At 34.6% G+C, this 24,268-nt stretch overlaps 2 protein-coding genes across 3 annotated transcripts; both read right to left on the minus strand.

Annotated features, from left to right (window-relative positions):
- Positions 1-10,678: 10,678 nt before the first annotated feature.
- LOC141692364 (enoyl-[acyl-carrier-protein] reductase, mitochondrial-like) lies at positions 10,679-14,707 on the minus strand. Of its 2 annotated transcripts, XM_074497174.1 has the most exons (11): positions 14,544-14,707; positions 14,121-14,172; positions 13,909-14,006; positions 13,500-13,631; positions 12,905-13,048; positions 12,726-12,828; positions 11,997-12,096; positions 11,711-11,787; positions 11,546-11,624; positions 11,171-11,286; positions 10,679-10,811 (listed from the first exon to the last, which is right to left on the minus strand). In XM_074497174.1, the coding sequence occupies exons 2-11, from the start codon at positions 14,156-14,158 to the stop codon at positions 10,718-10,720; spliced, it is 981 nt and encodes a 326-aa protein (XP_074353275.1). In that variant the 5' UTR covers positions 14,159-14,172; positions 14,544-14,707; the 3' UTR covers positions 10,679-10,717. The 2 variants fall into 2 exon arrangements, with proteins under 2 accessions (XP_074353275.1, XP_074353274.1); XM_074497173.1 differs by lacking the exon at positions 14,544-14,707 and having other exon boundaries at positions 14,121-14,500.
- Positions 14,708-15,313: 606 nt separating this feature from the next.
- On the minus strand, positions 15,314-18,565 carry LOC141692366 (putative NADH dehydrogenase [ubiquinone] 1 alpha subcomplex subunit 5, mitochondrial). The gene is made up of 3 exons (XM_074497175.1): positions 18,422-18,565; positions 17,760-18,142; positions 15,314-15,735 (listed from the first exon to the last, which is right to left on the minus strand). The coding sequence occupies exons 2-3, from the start codon at positions 18,076-18,078 to the stop codon at positions 15,545-15,547; spliced, it is 510 nt and encodes a 169-aa protein (XP_074353276.1). The 5' UTR covers positions 18,079-18,142; positions 18,422-18,565; the 3' UTR covers positions 15,314-15,544.
- Between the last annotated feature and the right edge of the window lie 5,703 nt (positions 18,566-24,268).

A 24,268-nucleotide genomic window follows, 5' to 3' on the forward strand; every position in this document is an offset into this window, starting at 1 on the left:
AGAAAAGACTAAGCTGCATTGTGTATCTGTTGAAAATGAACTAGCTGAATCTATTAAGAAAGTAGAAATACTTTCCAATCAATTAGAGAAAGAGCAAGAGGTGATTAAAGCCTGGAAAACATCTAGGGATGTAAGTGCTCAAATTGCCAAAGTCCAAGGAATTGAATCATTCTGTGAAACTGCCTGGGATAAAAATAAAAAGAAACTGGAATTAATTGATGGACTGTCAACGGATGTGGAATCAACGGATGATGAAAGTTATCCGTTGAAGGAAGAAAAGGAACATCCGTTGAAGGTTCCTCAATTAAAACAGGCAGATGTTTCTAAAAGAGAAAATCTAAAGAAACTCAACAAAAAGTTTGGTTCAACTTCAAAGAACTTTGTCAAAGAAGGAGCAAGCACATCCAAAGATGTCAGAAAGGTGAATGTAGGGCACATGACCTTAGAACAGTTAAACAATAGGCTCAAGATGGTTGAGGATAAAAAGGAATCCAAAAGGAAATCCAACAGAAATGGGAAGGTAGGAGTTAACAAACATAACAATTACACACCTGACAAGTATGCTCCTAGAAAAAGCTGTGTGCATTGTAGTAGTGTTAATCATCTATCTGCTTACTGTAAATCTATTAAGAAATCTCCCATAACTGTACCCTCTTCCATGCCTAACATGTCTGTATCACCTCTACATGCTCTGCCTGTTATGTCTCAACAAAATCCTTATGCACATTTTGCAAACATGCCATATTTTAACAATTCTTATCTTGCTGCATTCAGTATGCCTCAATTGCCATACAATATGCCAATGTGGAATAACATGTATGCACAATCCATGCCTAATAATACTATAAATGTGCTGGATAATGTTGTGACTAACCCTACACCTCAACCAACCACATCTAAGACCAAGGTTGACTCAAACTCACCTAAGTCTAAAGATGCAGGAGGAATGAAGTCTAGGAGAAAGGCTAACAAGAATGGACCCAAGGAAACTTGGGTACCAAAATCAAATTGATTGATTTTGTGGTGTGCAGGAAAATAGAAGAAATCTATGGTACTTGGACAGTGGCTGTTCAAGACACATGACTGGAGATTTCTCCCTGCTCACAGAGTTTAAAGAGAGAGCTGGCCCCAGCATAACCTTTGGAGATGACAGCAAAGGGTTTACTATGGGATATGGCTTGATTTCAACAAGGAATGTCATCATTGAAGAAGTTGCATTAGTTGATGGTCTCAAGCACAACCTACTGAGTATCAGTCAACTATGTGATAGAGGGAATACAGTTTCCTTCAATTCTGAAGCCTGTGTTGTCACTAGTAAGAAAGACAACAAAGTGGTTCTAACTGGAGTTAGAAAAGGAAATGTGTACTTAGCTGACTTCAACTCTACAGATGCAGAATCTATTACTTGTCTTTTCAGCAAAGCAAGTTCAGTTGAGAGTTGGCTATGGCACAAGAAGCTATCCCATTTGAATTTCAAGACAATGAATGATCTAGTCAAAAAGGACTTAGTAAGAGGAATTCCTCTTGTTGAATTCTCAAGGGATGGTCTGTGTGATGCTTGTCAGAAAGGCAAACAAAGGAAAGCATCATTTCAGAAGAAGCTTGAAACAACAATTGATGAACCATTACAGCTGTTACATATGGATTTGTTTGGACCAGTCAATGTATTGTCAATAGCAAGAAAAAGATATTGTTTAGTGATTGTAGATGATTTCTCAAAGTTCACATGGGTCTGTTTTCTTGGATCAAAGGATGAAGCAAGTGAAATCATTATCAATCACATCAGGCAAGTCAATAATCATCCTGACTTAAAAGTAAGAAACATCAGGAGTGACAATGGAACTGAGTTCAAGAATTTGACATTAAGGCTGTTCTGTGAAGAAAATGGAATCATGCATGAGTTCTCAGCTCCAAGAACACCTCAGCAAAATGGGGTAGTTGAAAGAAAGAACAGATCTTTAATTGAGGCTGCCAGAACAATGCTTGAAGAATCAAAGTTACCAACATATTTTTGGGCTGAAGCTGTTAATTGTGCCTGTTTCACTCAAAATATTTCTCTGATCAATCAAGCTAAAGGCATGACTCCTTATCAGTTGTTCAAGAAAAGAAAACCAACTCTAAACTTTCTTCATGTCTTTGGATGTAAATGTTTTATACTAAGGAATCAATCTGACCATAAAGGGAAGTTTGATGCAAAGGCTGATGAAGGAATATTTGTTGGTTATTCAGCTGGAAAATCTTATAGGGTCTACAATCTAAGAACCAACATTGTTATGGAATCTGTGCATGTTGTGTTTGATGATAAAAAGATTGATGGACTAACAGATGAGGAACATTATGAGAGACTCAAATTTGACAATATTGAAATATATTGTGATGATAGTGAAGAAGAGATTGATGGAGACGACACTTCAAAAGGAATACAAAATTTGCTCCTGGATAATGCACAAAATTCAGCATCCGTTGAAAGACATTGTGCATCATCCGTTGAAGTACTTAATGAAACATCCGTTGATCATAGCTCATCAACTGATAATCAATTTACATCATTAATTGATGGAACTCCAAGTTCCCTGCAAAGGACCAACAACTCAGGGGGAGTTTCAACTAATCAAAACTCTATCTCACATCATGACAATACTGAGATCACCTCATCTAGAGCTCATCTTCCACCTCAAAGGAAATGGACCAAGAATCATCCCTTTGAACTGATCATTGGTGATGCATCATCTAAAGTGCAAACAAGAAGAGCTACTCAAGATGAATGTCTGTATAGTAGTTTTCTATCTCAGGAGGAACCTAAGAAAGTGGAAGAAGCCTTATTGGATCCAGATTGGATATTAGCTATGCAGGAAGAGCTAAACCAATTTGAGAGAAACCAAGTTTGGAAGCTGGTACCCAAACCAAAGAACAAGAGTCCTATTGATACAAAATGGGTATTCAGAAATAAGATGGATGAAAATGGCATTATCATAAGGAATAAAGCCAGATTGGTTGCTAAAGGCTATTCTCAGCAAGAGGGAATAGATTTTGATGAGACATATGCTCCTGTTGCAAGACTTGAAGCTATCAGAATCTTTCTAGCCTATGCAGCCCATGCCAATTTCAAAGTCTATCAAATGGATGTCAAGAGTGCATTTCTAAATGGGAAATTAGAGGAAGAAGTCTATGTAAGTCAACCTCCAGGATTTGAAGATCCAAATTTTCCAGACTATGTGTATTATCTGTTGAAAGCACTCTATGGACTGAAGCAAGCACCTAGAGCCTGGTATGAAACTTTATCAAAATTTCTTTTGGAGAATCACTTCACTAGAGGTACTGTTGATAAAACTCTCTTCTTTAGAAATGTTAATGGCTCTAGTATACTTGTTCAAATTTATGTAGATGACATAATATTTGGTTCTAAAGATAATAATCTTTGTAAGAAGTTTGCTAAGCTAATGCAAAGTAATTATGAAATGAGCCTAATGGGAGAACTAACCTATTTTCTTGGTTTACAAATTAAACAAGTTAGTAATGGAATTTTCATTAGTCAAACTAAATATATTCATGATCTTTTAAAGAAGTTTGACTTAATGGAATGTTCATCTGCAAAAACTCCCATGGCCACTGCCACCAAACTTGAATTAAATAAGACTGAAAGGTCTGTGGACATTACAAGTTATAGAGGCATGGTTGGTTCACTTTTATATTTAACTGCTAGCAGACCAGATATAATGTTTGCTACATGTCTGTGTGCGAGATTTCAAGCTGATCCTAGGGAGTCTCACTTAATTGCTATCAAGAGAATTTTCAGATATCTCAAGGGTACACCAAATTTAGGAATTTGGTATCCTAGAGAATCTGGCTTTGATCTAATTGGTTATTCAGATGCAGACTATGCAGGTTGCAAAATAGACAGGAAAAGTACAACAGGCTCCTGTCAATTCCTGGGAAACAAGCTTGTATCATGGTTTAGCAAAAAGCAAAATTCAGTCTCTACTTCTACAGCTGAGGCTGAATACATTGCTGCTGGAAGTTGCTGTTCTCAAATGTTATGGATGAGGAATCAACTCCTTGATTATGGACTTCATGTTGATAGAATACCTATCTTTTGTGACAACACAAGTGCCATAGCCATAACAGAGAATCCTGTGCAGCACTCAAGGACCAAGCACATTGATATTAAGTACCACTTCATCAGGGAGCATGTCATGAATGGTACAGTAGAACTACATTTTGTTCCAAGTGAACAACAAATTGCTGACATATTTACCAAGCCACTTGATGAATCAACATTCACAAGATTGGTAAGTGAGCTAGGTATGCTTAATTACTCTTAAAATTCATGTCTTCTTTGCAATTTGATGTGGAGCCTGAAATATATTAGTTGCTAGAACAAATTTGACTTTTAACAAAGTTTATTCCATCAACGGATGTTCCCTATCCGTTGAAAGTCAAAATTGCTCTATCAACGGATATTCATTATCCGTTGAAAGACAAGTATATCTCTGGAACTTTTATCCGTCAACGGATAAAGCTGAAGTACCTTTCAACGGATGACAATTTACATTATCCGTTGAAATGTCACATCAGACGTTTGAGGTGTTTCACAGCCGTTGATTCTATTTTCTTAACCGTTGATACCATACATACATCTGTATGTATTGGTTTTAAAGGTAGTTATTAGAATACTTACAGTTTATTCTTAAACGGCTGAAATTCACCAACACCTATTTATTGATTAATCCTTTATTTATTTTTTTTTTAAAGCATATAAGCCCTTCTGATTGTTCATTATTACTTTACGCTTTCTTAGAATTTCAAGCATTTACCATTTTCTCTCTGCAAAACCCTCAAGTTATTCTCTGCAATTTCTACTCACAACAATGGCACCAGTCGTGAAGATTATGTCTCAATCTGGGTTCATCTACGAGAAGAATAATTTCATAGCTCTGGTAGAGAAGAATGAAGCCCACTCAGATTATCACAAAATGATGGACTTCATCAAAAACTGTAAACTTAGCTATGCAATGCTGGAAGCCCCAACGATTTTCTGTGAAGTAGTTGAGGAGATTTGGACAACTGCTGAGTTCAACTCCATGGATATGACTATCTCCTTCACTCTCAAAGGTAAAAATCACTGTATAAACTGTGATGACTTACAAGCATGTTTTAAATTACCTGAGAACAATGCCATGACACCACACACTGATAGTGATGTATCCAGCATGTTAGATTCCATAGGTTACTCTCTTAACTCTGCTAATTTAGGGGGTATTAGACGAAAAGGCCTTAGGAAAGAATGGAGTTTTCTTGGGGATGCCTTCATAAAGGTTTTCTCTGGGAAAATTAGTAATTTTGATGCCATAACTTCATCTCTTGTTAACATGTTCTATATGCTTGTTTCTGATAGGTACTTTAACTTTAGCAACTATGTGATGCTAGAATTAGGTACTAGATTAGGTAACAAAGCTAATAGACCTAATAACATCTATTATGCTAGATTCTTTATGTTATTGGCTAACCATGTTGCTGAAGGTTTAGTCATAATCAATGAGAATAATAAACTCAAGTGCTGGGCACAAGAGAAAAGAGTTCTTGCAGACTTGAAGAGAATGGATCTTAACAGCAGTGTGCAATTGGTATATTTACCAATCATGAATGCACCCCAGGTAGGTGAGGTAATTGCTTCTACAACTCCTACTTCTTCCAACCCCTCTATTTCTTTATCTTCTAGTGTGGCCATGAAATCTGTGTCAATGCCCCAACAGATTTCTACCAAGGTCACCAAATCCAAACTTTCAAAATCCAAGACAAAGAAAACCACCTCTGTTGTTTCTCAAAAGACAACAGTTGTAACAACAACCATTAACCCTGAGGGAAGTGATCAGGGTGTGAGTGGTGAGGGGAGGGGTGAACATCAAAGAAACCCCCAGGATAAGGAAGGAGAGTTGAGTGCTTCCCAAGCTAGCCAAGCCCCAGTTTCTCAAAAAGCTGTGGTGGTTGAAAAGGTCTCTAGCACATCCCTAGTAGCATCCTCCCAAAAGGATGTTACTATTGAAAAGAGTTCCCATCCAGGAACACAGAACAAAAGAGGGAGGGACACTAAAGCCAAACACTCACCTACAAAAGCCTTTATTAGAAGAAAGAAGGCTAGAACCCAATCTTCTACACAGGGTGCACACACTGCACAGATACATCCATCTGTCTCTGTGCCTTCTCAAACTCAGTTTGATGTGACTCCAATAAATGTGGAGTCACAGCCCCATTCTCTCACAATAACTACACATCAATCACCAAATACTTCTTCACCATCTCTGGATGTGGATATGCTATTCCCATCAATTCCTGATTCTCCCTCTTTACAACTCAGGGAGAAGCCCCACTCAAATACAGGTGATCATCATCTTTTAGATGATTTGTTGGATCACCCGCAAATTCTTTCAGATATAATTGAAGGATCTGTATCAACACATATCAAATCAATCTATACAGATTCAACAGTTATATCACTTTCAATTTCATCTTCTTTTCCTTCTTCAATGGATATCACTCATCCGTTGACAAGTGGTTGCTCTTCAACGGATAAGCTTAACAGCAGTTATCCGTTGATAACAACAGTTTCAACTTCAACGGATATTCCACATCCGTTGATAGTCTCTACACAAATAACTGAAATGATTCCAAGTGTAGAAGACATGAATACTGTGCAATCACTTTTAGGATTGAGGGCAGGGAGTGAAAATTTGAGTGAGAGGCTGGGTTGCTCCCAGGCAAAAGGAGAGATTGAGAGCACAAAAATGCATGCTATTTCTTCCAGCATGGCAAAAGTCAGTGAGTGGAGTACCACCTTAGAAGGTGAAGGTGAGGGAGTGAGATGTGTGAGCCAGGGGGAGCCCCTGATGCAAGAACATAGAGAAAAAGAGAGAAAAGCAGGTACAGTTGATACAAGGGTGGAACCAGCCATTGCTCATGAGTCAATGATTGTGGATGATGCTGAAAAGGAAAGACAATTTCAGCAACATTACAAAGCTGTAATTGATAACATTTCCTTGGATGCTGACACTTTTACTCATCCTGTGACAGCCTATCAACTGTTGGCTGCTCAGGGCAATGAGGAGGCAGAGAGGACACTACATCTAGTGCACTCAACAGAATCTCTTCAAAGGGATAAAGCTGCTATTAACAGGATGCCTTCTACAGCTGGTGAGCCATCTGAGGAATTTGGAGTAAATTCTGATGATGATGACTCTATTTCTTCTGATGGAAGCATGAACATAGGGGGAGATGAAGACCCTAGTTCCATTCCTAATCTACCTGAATGGGCCCTGACTAAGGAGCATAGAACAGGTGAATTCAATGTCCACCTGGTCAAACAAATCATCACTATTCAACAGGCCATTCAGAACACTTCAAATGCAAATATCAAGGCTATCCTCCAAGCTCACCTGGACTCACTGCATCTCATGAAGTTGCAGAAAGTAAAGCAAGATATGAGTCTAAATGATCTCAGGAAAGATATTGCTGACTTGAAATCCTTCACTTCAGAAAAATTGGATTCAGTCATGCCCTATGGTACTTTGCAGGACTTGGTTTCGAGATTGAAAAAGGAATCAGTTACTGAACAAAGGCTGGCCAAGTTGGAAGACAGAGTTCAAGGAATTGAAGATTCTGTGGCCACCCTTCTTCTCAACCAACAATCTCAAACCAATCTCCTAATGCAGCTGGCAAAAGCACAAGGCTTGACCCCTCTCCTTGATGATAACAAAAAGGGGGAGAATAAAAGGGAAGGGGAAGGAGAGCCCTCTACAAAGATTCAGATATCTAAAGTGCTAGTTCCTGCCATCACTACCTCTCCAATCATTCAAATCAAGGGTAAATCTGATGGAATTGATTTGATTCAGCTAGCAGCAGCTGAAATACAAATGAAAGAACAATGGAGGAGAATTGATGAAAGGTTGCAATTGGTGTTTGGTTCTACACAAAATAAATCAACATCTGTGAAATTTAGCACAAAGATTGAACCAATCAACATGGAGCTCATGCCAGTAGGGAGTCTTAAGGATGGAGAAGCTTCTTCCAAAGAGCTACAAGCTATAATCCTCAAGCCCAATGAAAGATCCAATAAGGACTCAACAAAGAATCCTTTAAAAGAAGTGGACTTTCCTCCTTCAAAAGATGATGAGAACAAGATCTTAGGCAGGAGTATTGCCTATCTCAAAAAGTCCATGGATGAGGCTGTAAGGAGAAATAGAGCTATTATCATTAGAGAGGGAAAGAGCATATGTGTGATGCAAGGACATCCCAAATTCTCAATAGCTAAGAAAGAAGAAGCCAAGCAATTAAAGGCTGACAAAAGAGCACAAGCAAAGCTTGAAAAACAGCTAAAGTCAAGCCAAGTTGAAGAAATGAAAGGAATTGAAGTCAGGGGTGAAGAAAAGATTGCTAACTTAGATGAGGTTCTTGGGAGCATATTTGGTGAAAATATGGAGGAAAGAGAGGAATGGCAGAAGGGAAACAGAAGAAAGGCCAAGGCACACAGAAGGAGTGAAGATAACCCTGAAGATACCAAATCTACATCTAAACCACTACCTTCCATACCTGAACCTTTTGTTACTGATCCCTCTATAAATATCCATGGTGAACCAATCATTCCAAAAGAGGAACCTATTGATTGGGACAACATCACATTGCCTACCTTTCTAACCACTCTTCCACCACCAAAGAAACAGAAAAGAAAACCAAAATCTACACCTCCCACAACCTCTAAGAAATTCACTCAAAAACAAAAACCTAAACCTAAGTCACCCATTTCTAGAGATGATTATGTTCACATCTGTGACATAAAAGAAATTTCAGACATTGAACTCTATCTGGATGAGCTGGAGGATGTAAGGGGAATAGCTGCCTACAGACAGTTACCAGAAAGATTAGTGTTCAGATATAAAGGAGCTGGGGAAAGAACATGGCCTCTCCACAGGATTCTAAATGAAGGCTACTCTACCTTGATCAGAGTCTTTTCAGCCATTAAAAAGGATTCTGGCTTTACCAGAACAGCCAAGACTGAAATTCTCAACAAGATTGCCAACATAAGGAAGACTTGGAGGGAACCAAATGCTTTGCCCAGAACCTTACTCATACAAGAAAGGGGAACTAAAATTCACAAATCACCTCATTGGTTGATGGAATTTAGAGATGACAAAGGAGTCAGAAGATTTTTCAGACTTGAAGACCAACTCAAGATTGCCAGCAATGAAACTCTCAAGGAAATGCAATCTAAGTTGGATATCAGTGATGAAGATGAAGCTGAATTCTTCAGAAAACTCCAACTCCAAATTGAGGGAAATGACAAAGGGCTAGGAAAGAAAACCAGGGAACAAAGAAGAAAATGATGTTTTGCTCAGGCTAGAGGAGCACCCTTGGAAATACTGTAAATCTTCAATTACCTCCTAGTACATACACTTTTGCAGCACTTTTTATATTTCTACTTAGTTTCAATTCAAATATGTGTTAAGTGTTTTGTTATCATCAAGTTAACCCTGAATTTATGCCTACAGTTCTTATAGACATAAATAGGGGGAGATTGTTAGGAATATATGTGCATTAGTTTGATGATATGTTTAACAAAACACTTAAGTAGAAATTTAGTGTCTGTAGCCTCAACGGATAAGACCACTTTGGCTATCCGTTGATGGTGTAGCTTTACTTAGAAATAAGTCTAGTATTGTAGCATATTTCAGTCTCTGTATTTAAAATTGTAATTCTTAGAAGTTGAGAGAAACTATGAGTCATGTTGACTACTAGATGATATGCAGATAGGAAGGCCAATTGTAAATATTTCATGCCTTGTAATTTTGTATAAATGAAGTGGTATCAACGGATGACTTAAAAGACCTTCAACGGATGAGAAGCTAAGCTTCAACGGATGTCTCTAAAGCTTCAACGGATAACATCCTTCAACGGATGAGAGCATCAACGGATGAAAGCTTCAACGGATAACATCCTTCAACGGATGAGAGCATCAACGGATGAAAGCTTCAACGGATAACATCCTTCAACGGATGAAGTCATCAACGGATGAAAGCTTCAACGGATGTTCTGCTAATCAGCCGTTGATAAGTGGTAGTTGTACCTACAAGCAGAGGCACGTGGGTTGACAGAGAAAACTGAGATGTGGTAGCCGAATTTCAGGATCAACAGAAAAAGCAGCCGTTCTTCTTTTGTACAAAGTTGCAATAGTCAACAAAGTACTTGAGTGAACAGGAAAAGAAGCAAGTGAAGAACTTATTTTACTATTGTAATTTAATATTGTTTTTCACTTGTACACTTGGTAATATATATGAACCAAGAAGAAGCTAGTAATTAGAGAGAATTTTTCCAGAGCTGTCAAGAAATATCTTGAGAGAAAATTCATCTAGTTTGTACTAGGATGCAGCTGTGATCAACATTGTTGAACACAGATTTTCTAATATACCATCTCTGGTGGAACAACAAATCCACCAGAAAAGTTTTTAAGGTCTGTTGTGTTCTTTACATTTGTGCTTGAATATATATCTGTCTGTATTAGCTTAAAGCAATTCACACACTTGTTCTTCTTGAACACACAACTTTATAAACTGCTCAAAACTTGAAAAAGTTTTGAGATTTACATTCAACCCCCCTTCTGTAAATCTCATTGTTAGTCTTCTAGGAATAACATTATAAAAAAAAATAGCTTCCGTCCTCTGATCCCCGGTTAAAATCTAATAATTTGTTTAGGCTGGCTTCCTAGCTTCCCCATTGATTTATCCAGCGCTGTCCGGAAATCCTTAAAAGGGGTTGATTCCATCCTGTAAAACATAATTCAAATTAACATGAAATTATATATGTGACGAAAGAACAATACCAGCAGAATAAAAATTGGCAGTATCATGATCGTTTCTGATGTGTACATGCTCTCTACTATCAATCAGATATAGTGCACTGAAAGGTTGAATAAGAGATCAAATATCTAGCTAACACAGGTAGCAAGACTGTTCTTCGTATGTTCGCAAAAGAGTCACTACAAAAGAATAAGAATATATATTTAGCCGTTTTTCATGTACCGAGTAATCTTGGTGTACGTTAATTACTTCCGCTATATAAAGCTGAAATGCTAATATATTTTGTTATAAACTTGTTACAAGTTCAAACATGGGGAAGAACATACTCGTATGTCAATTTCCCTTCCCGCGCGAGGCCCAAAAGGTAATCAACCATACTCTTGCACTCTTCTTTAGCAGAACTGATCAAATTTTGCAACCAAAATCCCCTCAAGGAAAGTTCCTATAAACAGTTCAGGTGCATGAGACAGTAAAGAATCGTAAGAGTCGTGCCAATTGTGAATACGTCATATTTTTGCTAATTTATTCATTGTAGGTTCTTATTATTCTCATCGATCTCTTATGTTTTCTGGGATTGATCATCACAAAGGCCAAACCTGTTTATGCACTTGACCATTTATTTTGTAAAGTGATAATAAACCTAGTCTTTGACTCATCATCTTGTTTAGATTCATGAAATATTTCTTCAATAATTTCATTACCTTAAATATAAAGGCCGATGTTGATACAGTAACAGGTTTCTTGGACATTCCGCCATATGTTACCATGGTTCCTCGCTGCCTGAACCCATGAATGACTTTTACGAGGAAAGTTCTAGGATAAATCATGAAGTTTAAGTTAACGAAATCTGGTATATACCATCTTACCTCAAGAATTTCATAACCAGAGTGGCAGCATTTCCACCAACACAGTTAAATCCCAAAGCTGGTTCAGGAATGTTACCCTAGAACAATGGAAATTTCACAATTAAAACATATACGGAAGGGAAAGCAGATGCATCTGAAACAGAAACACAACACCCTGGTTCAGGCTCAGTGCCATGAATAAAGTATGATAGTACTGTACTATGTCTTCATCTAGGCAGTATATAACCCCAAGTTGTAGTACAAGATAATGGTTCACCTAATTCGGGGATACAGAAGTATCTCATACCAGGAGACTTTTGACATTTTTCACTTCCAGTTGGCTCTCCGTATATACTTCATCAGCACCCAACTTTTTCAGTTTTTCTTTTGCTTCATCTGATCCGGGTCTGCAGAAGAAACTCCATAAGAAACCAGAGCAATGATTCCAAATCACGAACTTTATAAGTTATAATAACCTGCTACCAAATATATTAAACAGTTGCTGGTGCACCAACTTCAGAAATCCGGTAACTACTCAGTGATTAGGCAATACTTTTGTAGGAAAGGCCAAGAAAAGTTATCACTTTTAGAATTGCCAAATGAAAAGCATCAAAACAGAATAATGTACCCTACTGCGGTGATTAGGTCCTAACTAAGTATAAGTCTAATATCTATGTTCATGTGGCTTTTTCCATTATCCTACTACAAATTCAGTATATTGTATCCATCAATTCCCCAAGCAAAAGAAACACTAATTCAAAAGATTCACATTGCCAGATCTATAAAGTATTTCATCCGTGATTATACTCCTTGGCCCTTGCATCACTCAACATAGAAATACAGAGGACTGCCATAAGGTCAAACATGTGTGCTTAGAAATACATAGCATGATTTCGAGTTTATATGTCACTGACTCACTGCAATATACCTATATAAAGAGCGTGATCTGACAATTCTAAGCAGAGTAAAGCTTGAACTGTGCATTAGCATATTTAAATTTGAGTTAATATAAAATCTCAATTATTCTACTTAGCACCTGTCCCTTATAATATTAATGCTCCTGATACCACGAAGTCGAGCAAGCTGAATGATGCACTGTCCAACGATGCTTGTAGCTCCATTTTGCACAATGGCATCTCCTGCTCAGGCATCACAACTAATTAGGGTCATGTACAACAAGATAAACCAAACAATTAAATGTTAAGCTGAAATCACCTGCATTTAGATCCACAAAGTCCTCGAGCATCCTTAAGGCCGTCAAAGGATTAACAAACACAGTGGCAGCATATTCAACTGGTGTACCCTTGGCAACTTTATGCCAAAAACTCTGATCTTTCACCACATATGTCTGCCACGTACCTAAATCAAAAAGCATCATGTTATAACTTCCAAATATATTTTCATGGAATGAAAATTAAAATAGAATACCTTGTTGTGGTACAGTTACATTGTAGCTATCTAAAGTAGATCACTTGAATCATTTATAGTATAAAGATTGAATAGCACTTTACACTATGGGCACTTGATTCTTCTTCTATTATCTACAATCCTACGAGTAAAATCCATTATCTTCATACCCCGGAAACATGGTTTGCTCAGGGATTAAAAAAATTCAATAGTTTGAGCAATAAACATACTATATTTTTTCCTCATGGATATTCTATTTATATTGTGTTTAATTAGAACTTTAATAACACAAAAACTTGTAATGATGCGGTATCTCTTTCAAACTTGCCACAGTTAAATAAACAAGAGAACTGGCAATTACATGGATATTCTTACTAAAATACGTAAAGCAAAAAAAGGATACCAAAACTAGGCGGATATGGAATGACTAAATCGCCAGGAGAAAAACCCTTCACTGCAGAGCCCAACGAGTGTACCTGTCCAACACCCTCAGAACCACCAACTGCCGGAACCTGTTGCCTCACAGGGTATACACCTATAATGCATATGATAAGAAATAATGAAGCAAAATTAACTGTATTTTGTATATGTCTATGCAGATCAAATCAACACTATGCAGTTCAAATCAAACACAAGATTAAATTACCTATACATTAAACTCAAAATGAACCTATACATTAATACATTTGAGCATGTTAACCATTTCAAAACACAAACACGGTCTCCATAGCTCCAATTAATCATTCAATTTTTTTTTAACATGCATTTCAAAAAAGACGAGAGAATAAATTGAATTGAGATAGTTAGGCAACCTTGAATTTTATTAATATCGGACGGATTAATAGGAGCAGCTAGCATCTTCACACAAATATCGTTCTCTTTTACTTCAACCGAAGGTACCTTCACCATTCTGCACCCGAATGTCACACACATTTCAGTACACAGAAATTTACATCATGTCTTCTTTACTTGAAAATAATATTAACTTGGTAAGATTATTAATCTATCAAAAGCGAAAATTTACTTGGTGACAGAATCAGGAGGGCCTTCCTCGTCATACATAACAGCAATGGAAGCTGGTGACATGGCAGCGAGAATGATCAGACGGAAGATTTGAAATAAGAAAAATGGTTAATCAAGATTGAAGAAGTGCAGTGCAGGGTATCCCATGTGTATTTTGAAAATTATTTTGGAATCTGACAAATATTTCTTTAAGATATTAAAATGTTTATAAAATCAGGGTATATTTGATTTAGATATATACATAATCTATTATCTACCATCTACTATCTAATATCTACTATCTACTCTACTATTTTAGAACATCTACGTGAGCATCGTTCCTGCGGCACAGAGTGTAGTTATGTGAGCTTGGCAATAGAAATTAATACTTTTTTCCTAACCAGAAAGAACTAATCAACACACCAAAGGAGAAAAAAGAATATACTCAATCTTCTTAAAAGATCCTTGCACTGGTTCAATCATCATCAACCTTATTCAGCAACTGCTGGATAATTCCTTGGATCGCCCTGACGCATCTTTACTTTCTAGGGGCTGCTAATGCCAGCTCCGGAGAGCTGGCCGGTCGCCCCACCAGTGCTGCAACACCTGGTCCGTCGCAAGGTAAAGTAATTCTTACCCCGCGGCGTAAACAATCTGCAGAATTAAAAAAAAATATTAATCCAACCATGATGGGCCTCTCTACCTCCTATAATCTATATAAAAAAAATCATTTTAATACGTCTGTTAGATAGCATTGACCTTGAACCAGTATATTCTCAAGATAGAATTTTACGCAGACGATTTTACTGCACACTGCAGTTTGTTAATGATTGAAGTACTCTTCTGCCTCAAACAGATTTTCCAGCGGGGAGTGCCATCACACTTGCGGGCGAAACTGTGTTATCTTCGCATGGCTTTTGGTTGTTGGATACAAGATGCAAGAGATATTTTACATACTTATCTGACGCTCTTATTAAGAAACTTCTACCACCATAACTCCTATATATACACCTAGTGTTCCAATATTTATTTTACTTCTCTACATTCAGAAAAAAACTCAAGAAGATATTCAGACAATGAAAGTCGGTGATATTTTCTTTTTCCTTAACTATCAAACATCCAAATTGAGATGAAATCATGATATCCAAGTGTTTAAAGGCGATCACGCTGTTCTTAACGCTCCATTCTACTACATAGGTTTCCGCAGTTTTGAAATTTTAAACAAAATAATTAATGTTTGAACATAATAAAATTAAAGACTGCAGTACATAACCAGGCCTTCTTGACATGGCCGAGACAGGTCCTCTTGTGCGAGATTATTTACGAGTACATTATAACACACTTCACAAGACCTTGGTAGAAAACAGTAATCAGATTTCTTGATAAAATGTTCTTTCCCAAGAGCAAAAAATACAATTGTTGGGGGAAACTCCATTGCTACTTGCATTAGGCTATAGAAGGATCTTTCTTATTTATGGTGATGTCCTCCAACGTGCCTGTTGTGACAGTCTCCAACGTCTTGTAGAACTCCTCGGGAAGAGGACCGGGTCGATGCAGAGGAACATGTTTGGGAACTGGTGCATCATTCTCTATAACTTCGCACTCATAGTCTTCAGGCACGCCCCATGGATCCCACTCTGTGATCCATACGGAAGACCATTAGCAACACAATATACAAGTTCATGATTAAATATCAGGGTTCAAGGTAATGCACATAAGAGCTACACTAAACCAACAAGAATGGCATAGAAAAACACTGGAGCAATATCTTAACTTATACTCCCTCCGTCCCGATTTTCTTGTCCACTCTTACCATTATTGCTTCTCCCAAAAAAATGTGGGAGTACTTGATAACTTAAATATGGGATTTATCTAATGTAGCTTATATATCGCTTGACAGTACAAAAGCATTTCAATGAATATACAAAAGAAAAAAATCATGTAAGAATTTGAGGGAACACAAATGCGGAAGTTGAGTCTTCTAAGCAGAGCTTAAAATAATATCAAACTCTGCATCAGGAAACCCGAAATGCCTCATAATTGATTGAATAAGTAATGGTTAGAAACGGGAGTCAGGAGCGGTGAAGGAAAGCAAGGAGGCGAGAAAGGGGATAAAAGGAGTATCACCTGTATGATCCATGGTTTCATATATTTTGAAAAATTAATGCAGGGGATTACAAGAGTCCATACCTCCGATATTTGAGGCTGACATAGCAGATCCAATTTAGTGCAATGAGATATCAAACTCCATCATCGCCTGAGTCGCCTAACAAACTATTACATCGTAGCTTCTTCTTTATACTAGAAGATAGACCTCTTACTGATTTGACATTTCAAGCAAAATATTTCCATGTATCCCTTCAGTAAATAGCTTTATACAAGCATTTTCCAGGAAATACTGACGTAGCAACTTAATTAGCTATATTGAATCAACCAAACAAGTTCAGAGGGTTTCTAAGTCATGAAACTCTAACAATACAAATATTCTCCTAATGAGTTCATAGCATGTAAAATTCATATATAACTATTATTATTGTAATGTAAATTTGTAAAGTATAATGTTCATACAATTTAATTTAAGTATATCTACTAATTCATTCTTATTCATCATTTTGTCCATATTATCTGCATCATAGTCCACAAATTTTAGAAGCAGGTTATTTAACTATTAAATTTCATTGGTCAGTCACAATGTGAGGGTATGTTTTTGGGATGATTTTGCTACAAACTTTAAGATGAACTTTAACGAAGCAACTGAGCACCCAGTTCTGATTATTATCTCGAGTTGCAAATTCATTCAGAACTACACCGGTGTCACAAACGCACCACCAACAACAATTGACATGAATGTGAACGGCGACGGGGGTCCACAACCTTAGGAATGTGTATTTTAAGCAAACTTTGATTCGTACATTACTCAAAATAGTATAATAATGTTTTCATATATCCAGCAGGTTTTAGAAAGTACATGGGATATGAGGGAATAGTTTGGAAGCAAGATCAACCACCGCGAACTTTTAATATATTCGCATTACCTAATTGCAAGCTAATTAAGTTTGTACTGTACCAAGGCAAGTTGTACTATTACAATCACTGCAATACTACTAAATATTGGTTTAAACTCTGTTAACCGAACTCTTCAATTTTTCCCTCATACCCGTGTCGACCGACTCTTCAATTTGTCCCTCATACGGTCATACCCGTATCGACCGGACATGACATGGGCGTGGCGTAAGCAATCTGAGTCGGATCCTTCATATTCATATTGAAACTGGACAATTTTACTTCCATCAATCTAGTTCAAAATGATTTGCAAGGCCTCACAATAACTTGTTTCTAGAGGGACGTTTATAAATTACTAATTTCCACCACTAGTTCTAAATTTTACCTAGACTGCCTGACCTTTTAGGCTGGAAATTGGCGTACTGAACTAACATCATTTTTGCCTGTAAATTTTTCATTGTATATATCTATGACCTAAAACCTGCAACATTTGATAATTTGCACGCACACAAAGTAATATCTCAATAATCGATCAAGTCTAATGGATCCAAAATTCATGCAATTGGAATGAAAATTATGAAATTTACTCCCACGAATATGAAGAACAAAATTGATGCTACAAGAAAGAAAGAGAGGTCAAAGTACAGAATATACTGACCAATCATTTTATCAATCAGCTTGAGCTCATCTTCCGCTTCTTCAATGAGCTCCTCAACCTGTCCACAACCAAGGCGCTTCTCAATCACTTCCCAATCATTCTCCTCCTGACAAACCTTGAGACGGTGGCGCGTGAAGCTCTCAACAGCTTTCCTGTAACCTTCATCCTCAGGAACCGCCTGAATCTCCTTCAACGTCTTGCTGTAAAGACCAATCAATACTTGTCTAGCATTTGGGACAACATCTAGCCCTACAATCCCTGTCGTATCTTTCACTCTCGACATCATCATCAATGGACGCGTAAATCTCCGTAGAAACATCTTTACAACTCGAATCAGTGTCGCTCGTTTAATTGAGCTTAAAATGCTGACAATTTCTCTTTACCTAATTGAGTTATGATCGCATACATTTTAAAATGTTAGGGATTAAAAATTGAATAATCACTGTCGAAAATTTTAGCTTCACGCAAATCTAAATAATCATGTTTTCGAGCAACAAATTTACAACAGAAAGTTAAGTGAGCTAAATAATAGAAACCCTAAAACCCAAAATTAGGCACAGAAATGAACCAATAAGCGAAGACATTACACAGATTATTAGTTATAATACTTCAGATTCATGCTAAATTACAAACAATTTCAAGATTTGAACACAAATATTTACCTCGATGATTCGCTAATCTCCGGTGCCAAATGCAAAGCAGCAATCTTAGTAAATATTATGTGTCCTTTTTCTCTTTTAAATATCAGGCGAGTGTGTACTGGGAAAAAAGGAAGTTAAATCCCGACAAAAAAAAAGTATAACATACTCTTGTTTAAAATATCAAATAGCTTCAGAGCCGTGTATCTTCTAAAATATATGTAAAATTTTCATTAATTTTTTATTGTTTTCGAGTTTTTTAAAAAAATAAGGGGTTAAATATTAAGCAGGTCACTTACTGCATCCAAATGTATCAACTGAGTCACTAGTTACAAAACTGACTTAAATGAATCACTCATTTGAAAATTTGTATCAAAAATATAACTCTATCGTTAGTCGAAATTCTTAAAAATATTATATATTGAGTTTAGCACATTTTTTATGAATGATATTACATCGAAATGAAAGATTCTGAGTTCTAGTATTTTAGATAATATTTTTATTTTTTTAAAAATTTATTTACTATTTATTTTTATTTAAATCAAATAATACAATCAAAAAATTAAAAATAAATAGTTGATAAAATTTTAAAAATCTAACAATATTATCTAAAATAGTAGAACTCGTAACCTTTCATTTGGATGTAATATCATTCACAAAAAATGTGGGAAACTCAATATATAATATTTTTAAGAATTTCGACTAACGATAGAGTAATATTTTTTATATAAATTTTTAAATGAGTGACTCATTTGAGTCAGTTTTGTAACCAGTGACTCACTTGATATATTTGGACGCAGTAAGTGACCTACTTCATATTTAACCCAAAAAATAAGGGGTATATTAAACTTGGATTTTAAAAAAAAATCATTCATAAAATTTAGGTGTATTTAACTGAAATTTTAAAAAATATATTAGAATTTTATGGTATTCAACTATGATTTTAAATTATGCTACAAAATCTGGTGTTTTTCAATCAGAATTTTAAATTTTGCTTAAAATCTGATGGTATTCAAATGAGATTATTTAAAATTCATTAAAATCTGATGGTATTCACATGCTGACGGATTTTTTGGACTTCATAAAATGATCGATTTTGTGGGATTGTTTAATGTATTTTATAGTTTTTGAAATCCCGTCATAATTCATGAGATTTTGAAAGATTGTGTTTAAATTCTAAGGACTCTTCATCAACTCTATGACACACTACGACATTTTATCTAAAATTCACGTAAAATCAAAATCAGACATGGATTATATATAATGCATTAAAATCTCAGTTCAATACACCCCTAAGTTAGCAATAGTTGTTCCAAGATTAGTATATTGTATTTTTATGTGATGTATTCGTTTAATATGTTGGAAGTTCGATTATTTTCGAGTTATTTAAAAAATTAAGTTATCAATTATTGTTATTAGGTTAATATCCTTTATTTTTGTGTGATGTTCGTTTAGTACGTAGGAAATTTGTGTAAGACAGATGCATATTTACATGTGGTTCGATTTGTAAGTAATTATTTAATAATATGTAATATATTCTTCACTCAACATGGTTTGCATGTACTCCAAATTTAGTTGATGATGAATAATTAATTTTGTCAACCCCTTAACTAATTAACATAATGCGAAAATATGTCATATTATTAAAATTTGGATATCATGAAATCATGTTATATTTGTAAGTTTTTGAATATTATTAATTTATTAATTACATTTTATTATTTTTATAAATTTTTTAAAATAAAATAATCAAGACTAATTATAATAATGGAGTTATTAATACGAAATGAATAGGACGGGGGTTAAAATGTCATTTTACATCTTAGGGGGCATAACAGTTATCTTACTTGATTAAATTGTCTCATCGAAACCCCCATTTGCTCTATTATATATCGTAGAGCAATTTGCACTTTACATCTTGGTTTTGGCTTATTGCACTTTGCAACATGTAGTATAGGTATATGCACTTTACATCCCTTAACTTCCGGTCTCGCTACAATTTACATCCTTTTAACGAATATCCAAAAAAGTTCACAACTAATGTTACATTTTGCAGGGGTATAGTTGGAAATTGCTTTGTAACGGTAATATTATTCCTTACATAACAACTTCTATATCAAAATATATGTATGCCCCCTTAAAAAAATTCAGAGCTCTGTTCTATGAATTGTCAATAAATTCATGAGTAAAATGTGTGTATGTGGCAATTGGATTGTGCAGCAAAAGGCCTGGACATAAGTAAATATTGGGCGAATGTTCATTACTTGTTCAAATCGGAGCCGCAACATATCATTCCAATAGTTAGACGAGCCTTTTTGTCATCGAGGTCAAACTGTCATCATGGGTTTGTTTCGAAGGGTGAACAGATTGGAAGGTGAAAATACTAAATTGGAAATGAAATTGAAAGCACAATTAACGAAAAAAATGGAGCTTCTTGGTGTACTTGGCGTATGATTTTTCTGCTTTTGACTTGGATTGTAATTATTGCTTATCTCATTTGTAAGAAAGATGAAGACGAGTGATTAGTCATGTTAATGATTATTAGTGTAGCTATGTATGTACTTATGTTAGTGATTAGTAGTATGGTTATGTCAGTGATATTGTCAAATTATGTTATGTTAGTGATGAAGGTTGTTTGCAATCATATTTGATACCCAAATAAACCATTTTCCTTGATAGATTTGAAAAACACAAAGACTTAAAACTTAAGTTCCAACATCACTGCTAATTGGTCAAAATATGTCCAAATAATACAAATAAGTAATTTATTAATTCCATTTTATTATTTTTTATACGAGATATTATGTAAAATTAAATAATCAAGATTAGTTATTAATATGTATATAATTAAATATGTTATAATAATGGAGGTATTAATACTAAATAAATAGGATGAGGGTTTAAATATCATTTTACATCTTAGGGGTATAATAGTCATTTTACTTGATTAAATTGTCTGATTGAAACCCCCATTTGCTCAATTATATATATAACTAGCATAATAACCTGTGTGAGGCGCTAGTCATTTTCTAGAGTTTTTTTATGCAACATGCAATTATATTGTTATTAGTTATTTTCTTATTTGTAAATGTTGTACAATGTCTAACGTATGTCAAATACAAGTTGATTATTTATCATTGTGTATAATTTTCATACAAGACATTACCAAAATACACAACGTTTCTAATATAGCTCATTAAGCAAAATATATATATTCTTGTTTGTGTTATATAATTTGTATTTAATGAATGAATATTAACAGGGTAGTCAGTGTACGTTCAAAACGAAACGATTAAACTTAATCTGTATAATGTCGTTAGTATGTTTACAAAGAAAAAGCTAATAATTATCATATATGTTGAATACATAGTTGACCAAAAATTTTGAATTTTATTTAAATAAACTATATGTTCTTGTCTATATTATTACCGAGTTCACTACTAACTTACAATTAACTTACTCAATTTAAAAAGATTAAAAATGCATAACTGAAGTCAGAATGACTTGCAATCATAATATACAATAATGTAAAATTATACAACTATTAATATAAAGTTGATTTTAATGAAAAATGTTAGTTTTTGAAATTCAACGTATGTATGTATGGAAAAATGTTAGTTTTTTATTTGCACTAATATTAACAAAGTAAGATTAAGTTATAGGTGTGTGTATCAGCATGTAAATTATCATATGTTATATTTCTTAGTTAATTACGATGATTTCAATTATTTATATGCTAAATATCTGATTTATGTACATGTATAATCATTATTAACATCTAGTGAGACAATTGATTACTTAAATAACATGCATTTATAATAATTCAAAAATTAAAATTAAGTAATAAATAAACTGCAATGATTTATATATGGTATTCACATTATCACTGAAAAAAATCCATATCTATTTTTTACGCAACCGATTATTAATCATGGTTGTAACATAAAAATAAATTATATAATGTAAATACTTATTATTGATGTTCATGTTTTTTTTCAAGAATTCGAAGGAAAAAATTATAATTATATCGTTATTTAAACCGTTTTTAAAGTTCTTTCATCACGACTCTAATATTTCTTCATAATTTGATAACATTGTATACTATTCTCCTAAAATTAAATATTTTTCAATTCGATAAAGTTTTATAAATATCAGTTGAACTAGTTAATTCCTTCAAATTATTGAACAATATATTTTTTTTTCTTTAAATAGTATAAAATGCACTGAATCAAATGTTACAATATAGTATAGATATAATTTTTATTTGATTAATTCAAAATATTTGTACAATATTATCTTGATCAATGAATATTGTTTATCTAAAAGAATTCTTTTTAAAAATGGTGTTTTACTGATATATCCCGTTTTGAAAACTGATTTATAAAAATGTCTCATTAATAATTATATTTACAAATATATCGTATATTTAATTTTTTTTATTACTTTAAATTAACCAATGTTAAATTTAATATTTCATATTTGTAAATGACTTATATAACCCTTATTACTAACAAATGAATGAAATTTTTTCTTCTATAAATTACTTACTAGTGGTAGGATTATATTTTCACAAATAATTTTTTAAAAATATAAGGAAGTGGTACAATATAAACAAGACACTTTAAATTCTTATTCTCGAACAATCTAACAATAGAATTATAGAAAGGGGGGGGGGGGTGAATGAAATTCTGATTTCTTTTGGATTTTTGAAAACTTCTTACGAATATATGTATATATATAATAGTGTTTGAATAAGCTAGTTACGGATAAGAAATATTCAAGTATTCAAGCACAAAGTAAATAAACAAAAATGTTTAAAAATTTTCGGGTGGATTGATTTTTCCACCATATATATATAAATATATATATATATGTATATAGAAGATCTCTGTGATGCAATAGCACACAGCTGCTTACAAGAGTTCTTACAAACTTAACTTGAGAGTGCTAAAGATACAGCTTACAAATTCTCTTTTGTTCTTGCTTGTATTTTTTGTGTCAATGGAACGATTGATGCTTTAACTCTTGCTACTCTTGGTTTATATATATATATATTACCAAGTTACATATGTGATAAGACAAAACATACGTCTATTATCTAGGTCTAATCAAATGTTGCTCCATTTCTCTGTCCCATGCAATCCAGATAGATTTAGCATCTTTGAACGTCCCTGTTTTGCATGAAAATGGAAATGCTTCTATATCTTCATAATCCTAATTACAGGCTACCATATTCCATTTGTGTACAATCAACCCATGTGACTGTCAAGTCACTTTCAACTGCTATTCAAATCTGATTGTTCTTTTAGACTTCAGCATTATCCGTTGAGTCTGTTATGAATCATCCGTTGAAGGTGGCTTGGGTCATCTGCATCATCTATTTACAATTAGCAAGCCTATTTTGTATATCTTGCTAGTAGTCAACATGACTTGGAATTTCTATCAACTTCTAAGATATTATAGTGTACAAAAATGTGCTACAGACTTAATTAAACATGAGCTACTCCATCACTTTAATGGTTAAAAAATTATTTAACTTATCTACTTAGAGTGTTTTGTAGAGTTATCATCAAGCCTACAACATATTCCTAACAATCTCCCATAATTTATGTCTAATAGAATTATAGACATAAATTCAGGTCAACTTGATGAAAAAACACTTTAAATAAGACTAAGACAGTAAGCAGTAGATAAGTTGCAAAATTCTTCAAATAAAGAACGTTGAGTATGGTTACATGTCATTTCAAGATGCTCCTTTAGCCTGAGCTGATCATTATTTTCTTCTTGAAACTCTAGACCTCTTCCTCAACTTCTTGTCATTCTCCTCAATTTGATGTTGGAGTTGTCTATGAAATTTAGCTTCATTACCAT

The sequence above is a fragment of the Apium graveolens genome, chromosome 10 (assembly GCF_009905375.1).
Source record: "Apium graveolens cultivar Ventura chromosome 10, ASM990537v1, whole genome shotgun sequence".
NCBI lineage: Eukaryota > Viridiplantae > Streptophyta > Magnoliopsida > Apiales > Apiaceae > Apium > Apium graveolens.

Coding starts and splice junctions, on each gene's coding strand:
- LOC141692364 (XM_074497173.1), bottom strand. CDS start 14,182: ATGTCACCAGCTTCCATTGCTGTTATGTATGACGAGGAAGGCCCTCCT. Junction 11,625..11,710: donor CTGGTTATGAAATTCTTGAG/GTAAGATGGTAT, acceptor TCATGGGTTCAG/GCAGCGAGGAACCATGGTAA. Junction 10,812..11,170: donor GAAGGGAAATTGACATACGA/GTATGTTCTTCC, acceptor TATGTTTTACAG/GATGGAATCAACCCCTTTTA.
- LOC141692366 (XM_074497175.1), bottom strand. CDS start 18,078: ATGTTTCTACGGAGATTTACGCGTCCATTGATGATGATGTCGAGAGTG. Junction 15,736..17,759: donor GCTGATTGATAAAATGATTG/GTCAGTATATTC, acceptor TATGGATCACAG/AGTGGGATCCATGGGGCGTG.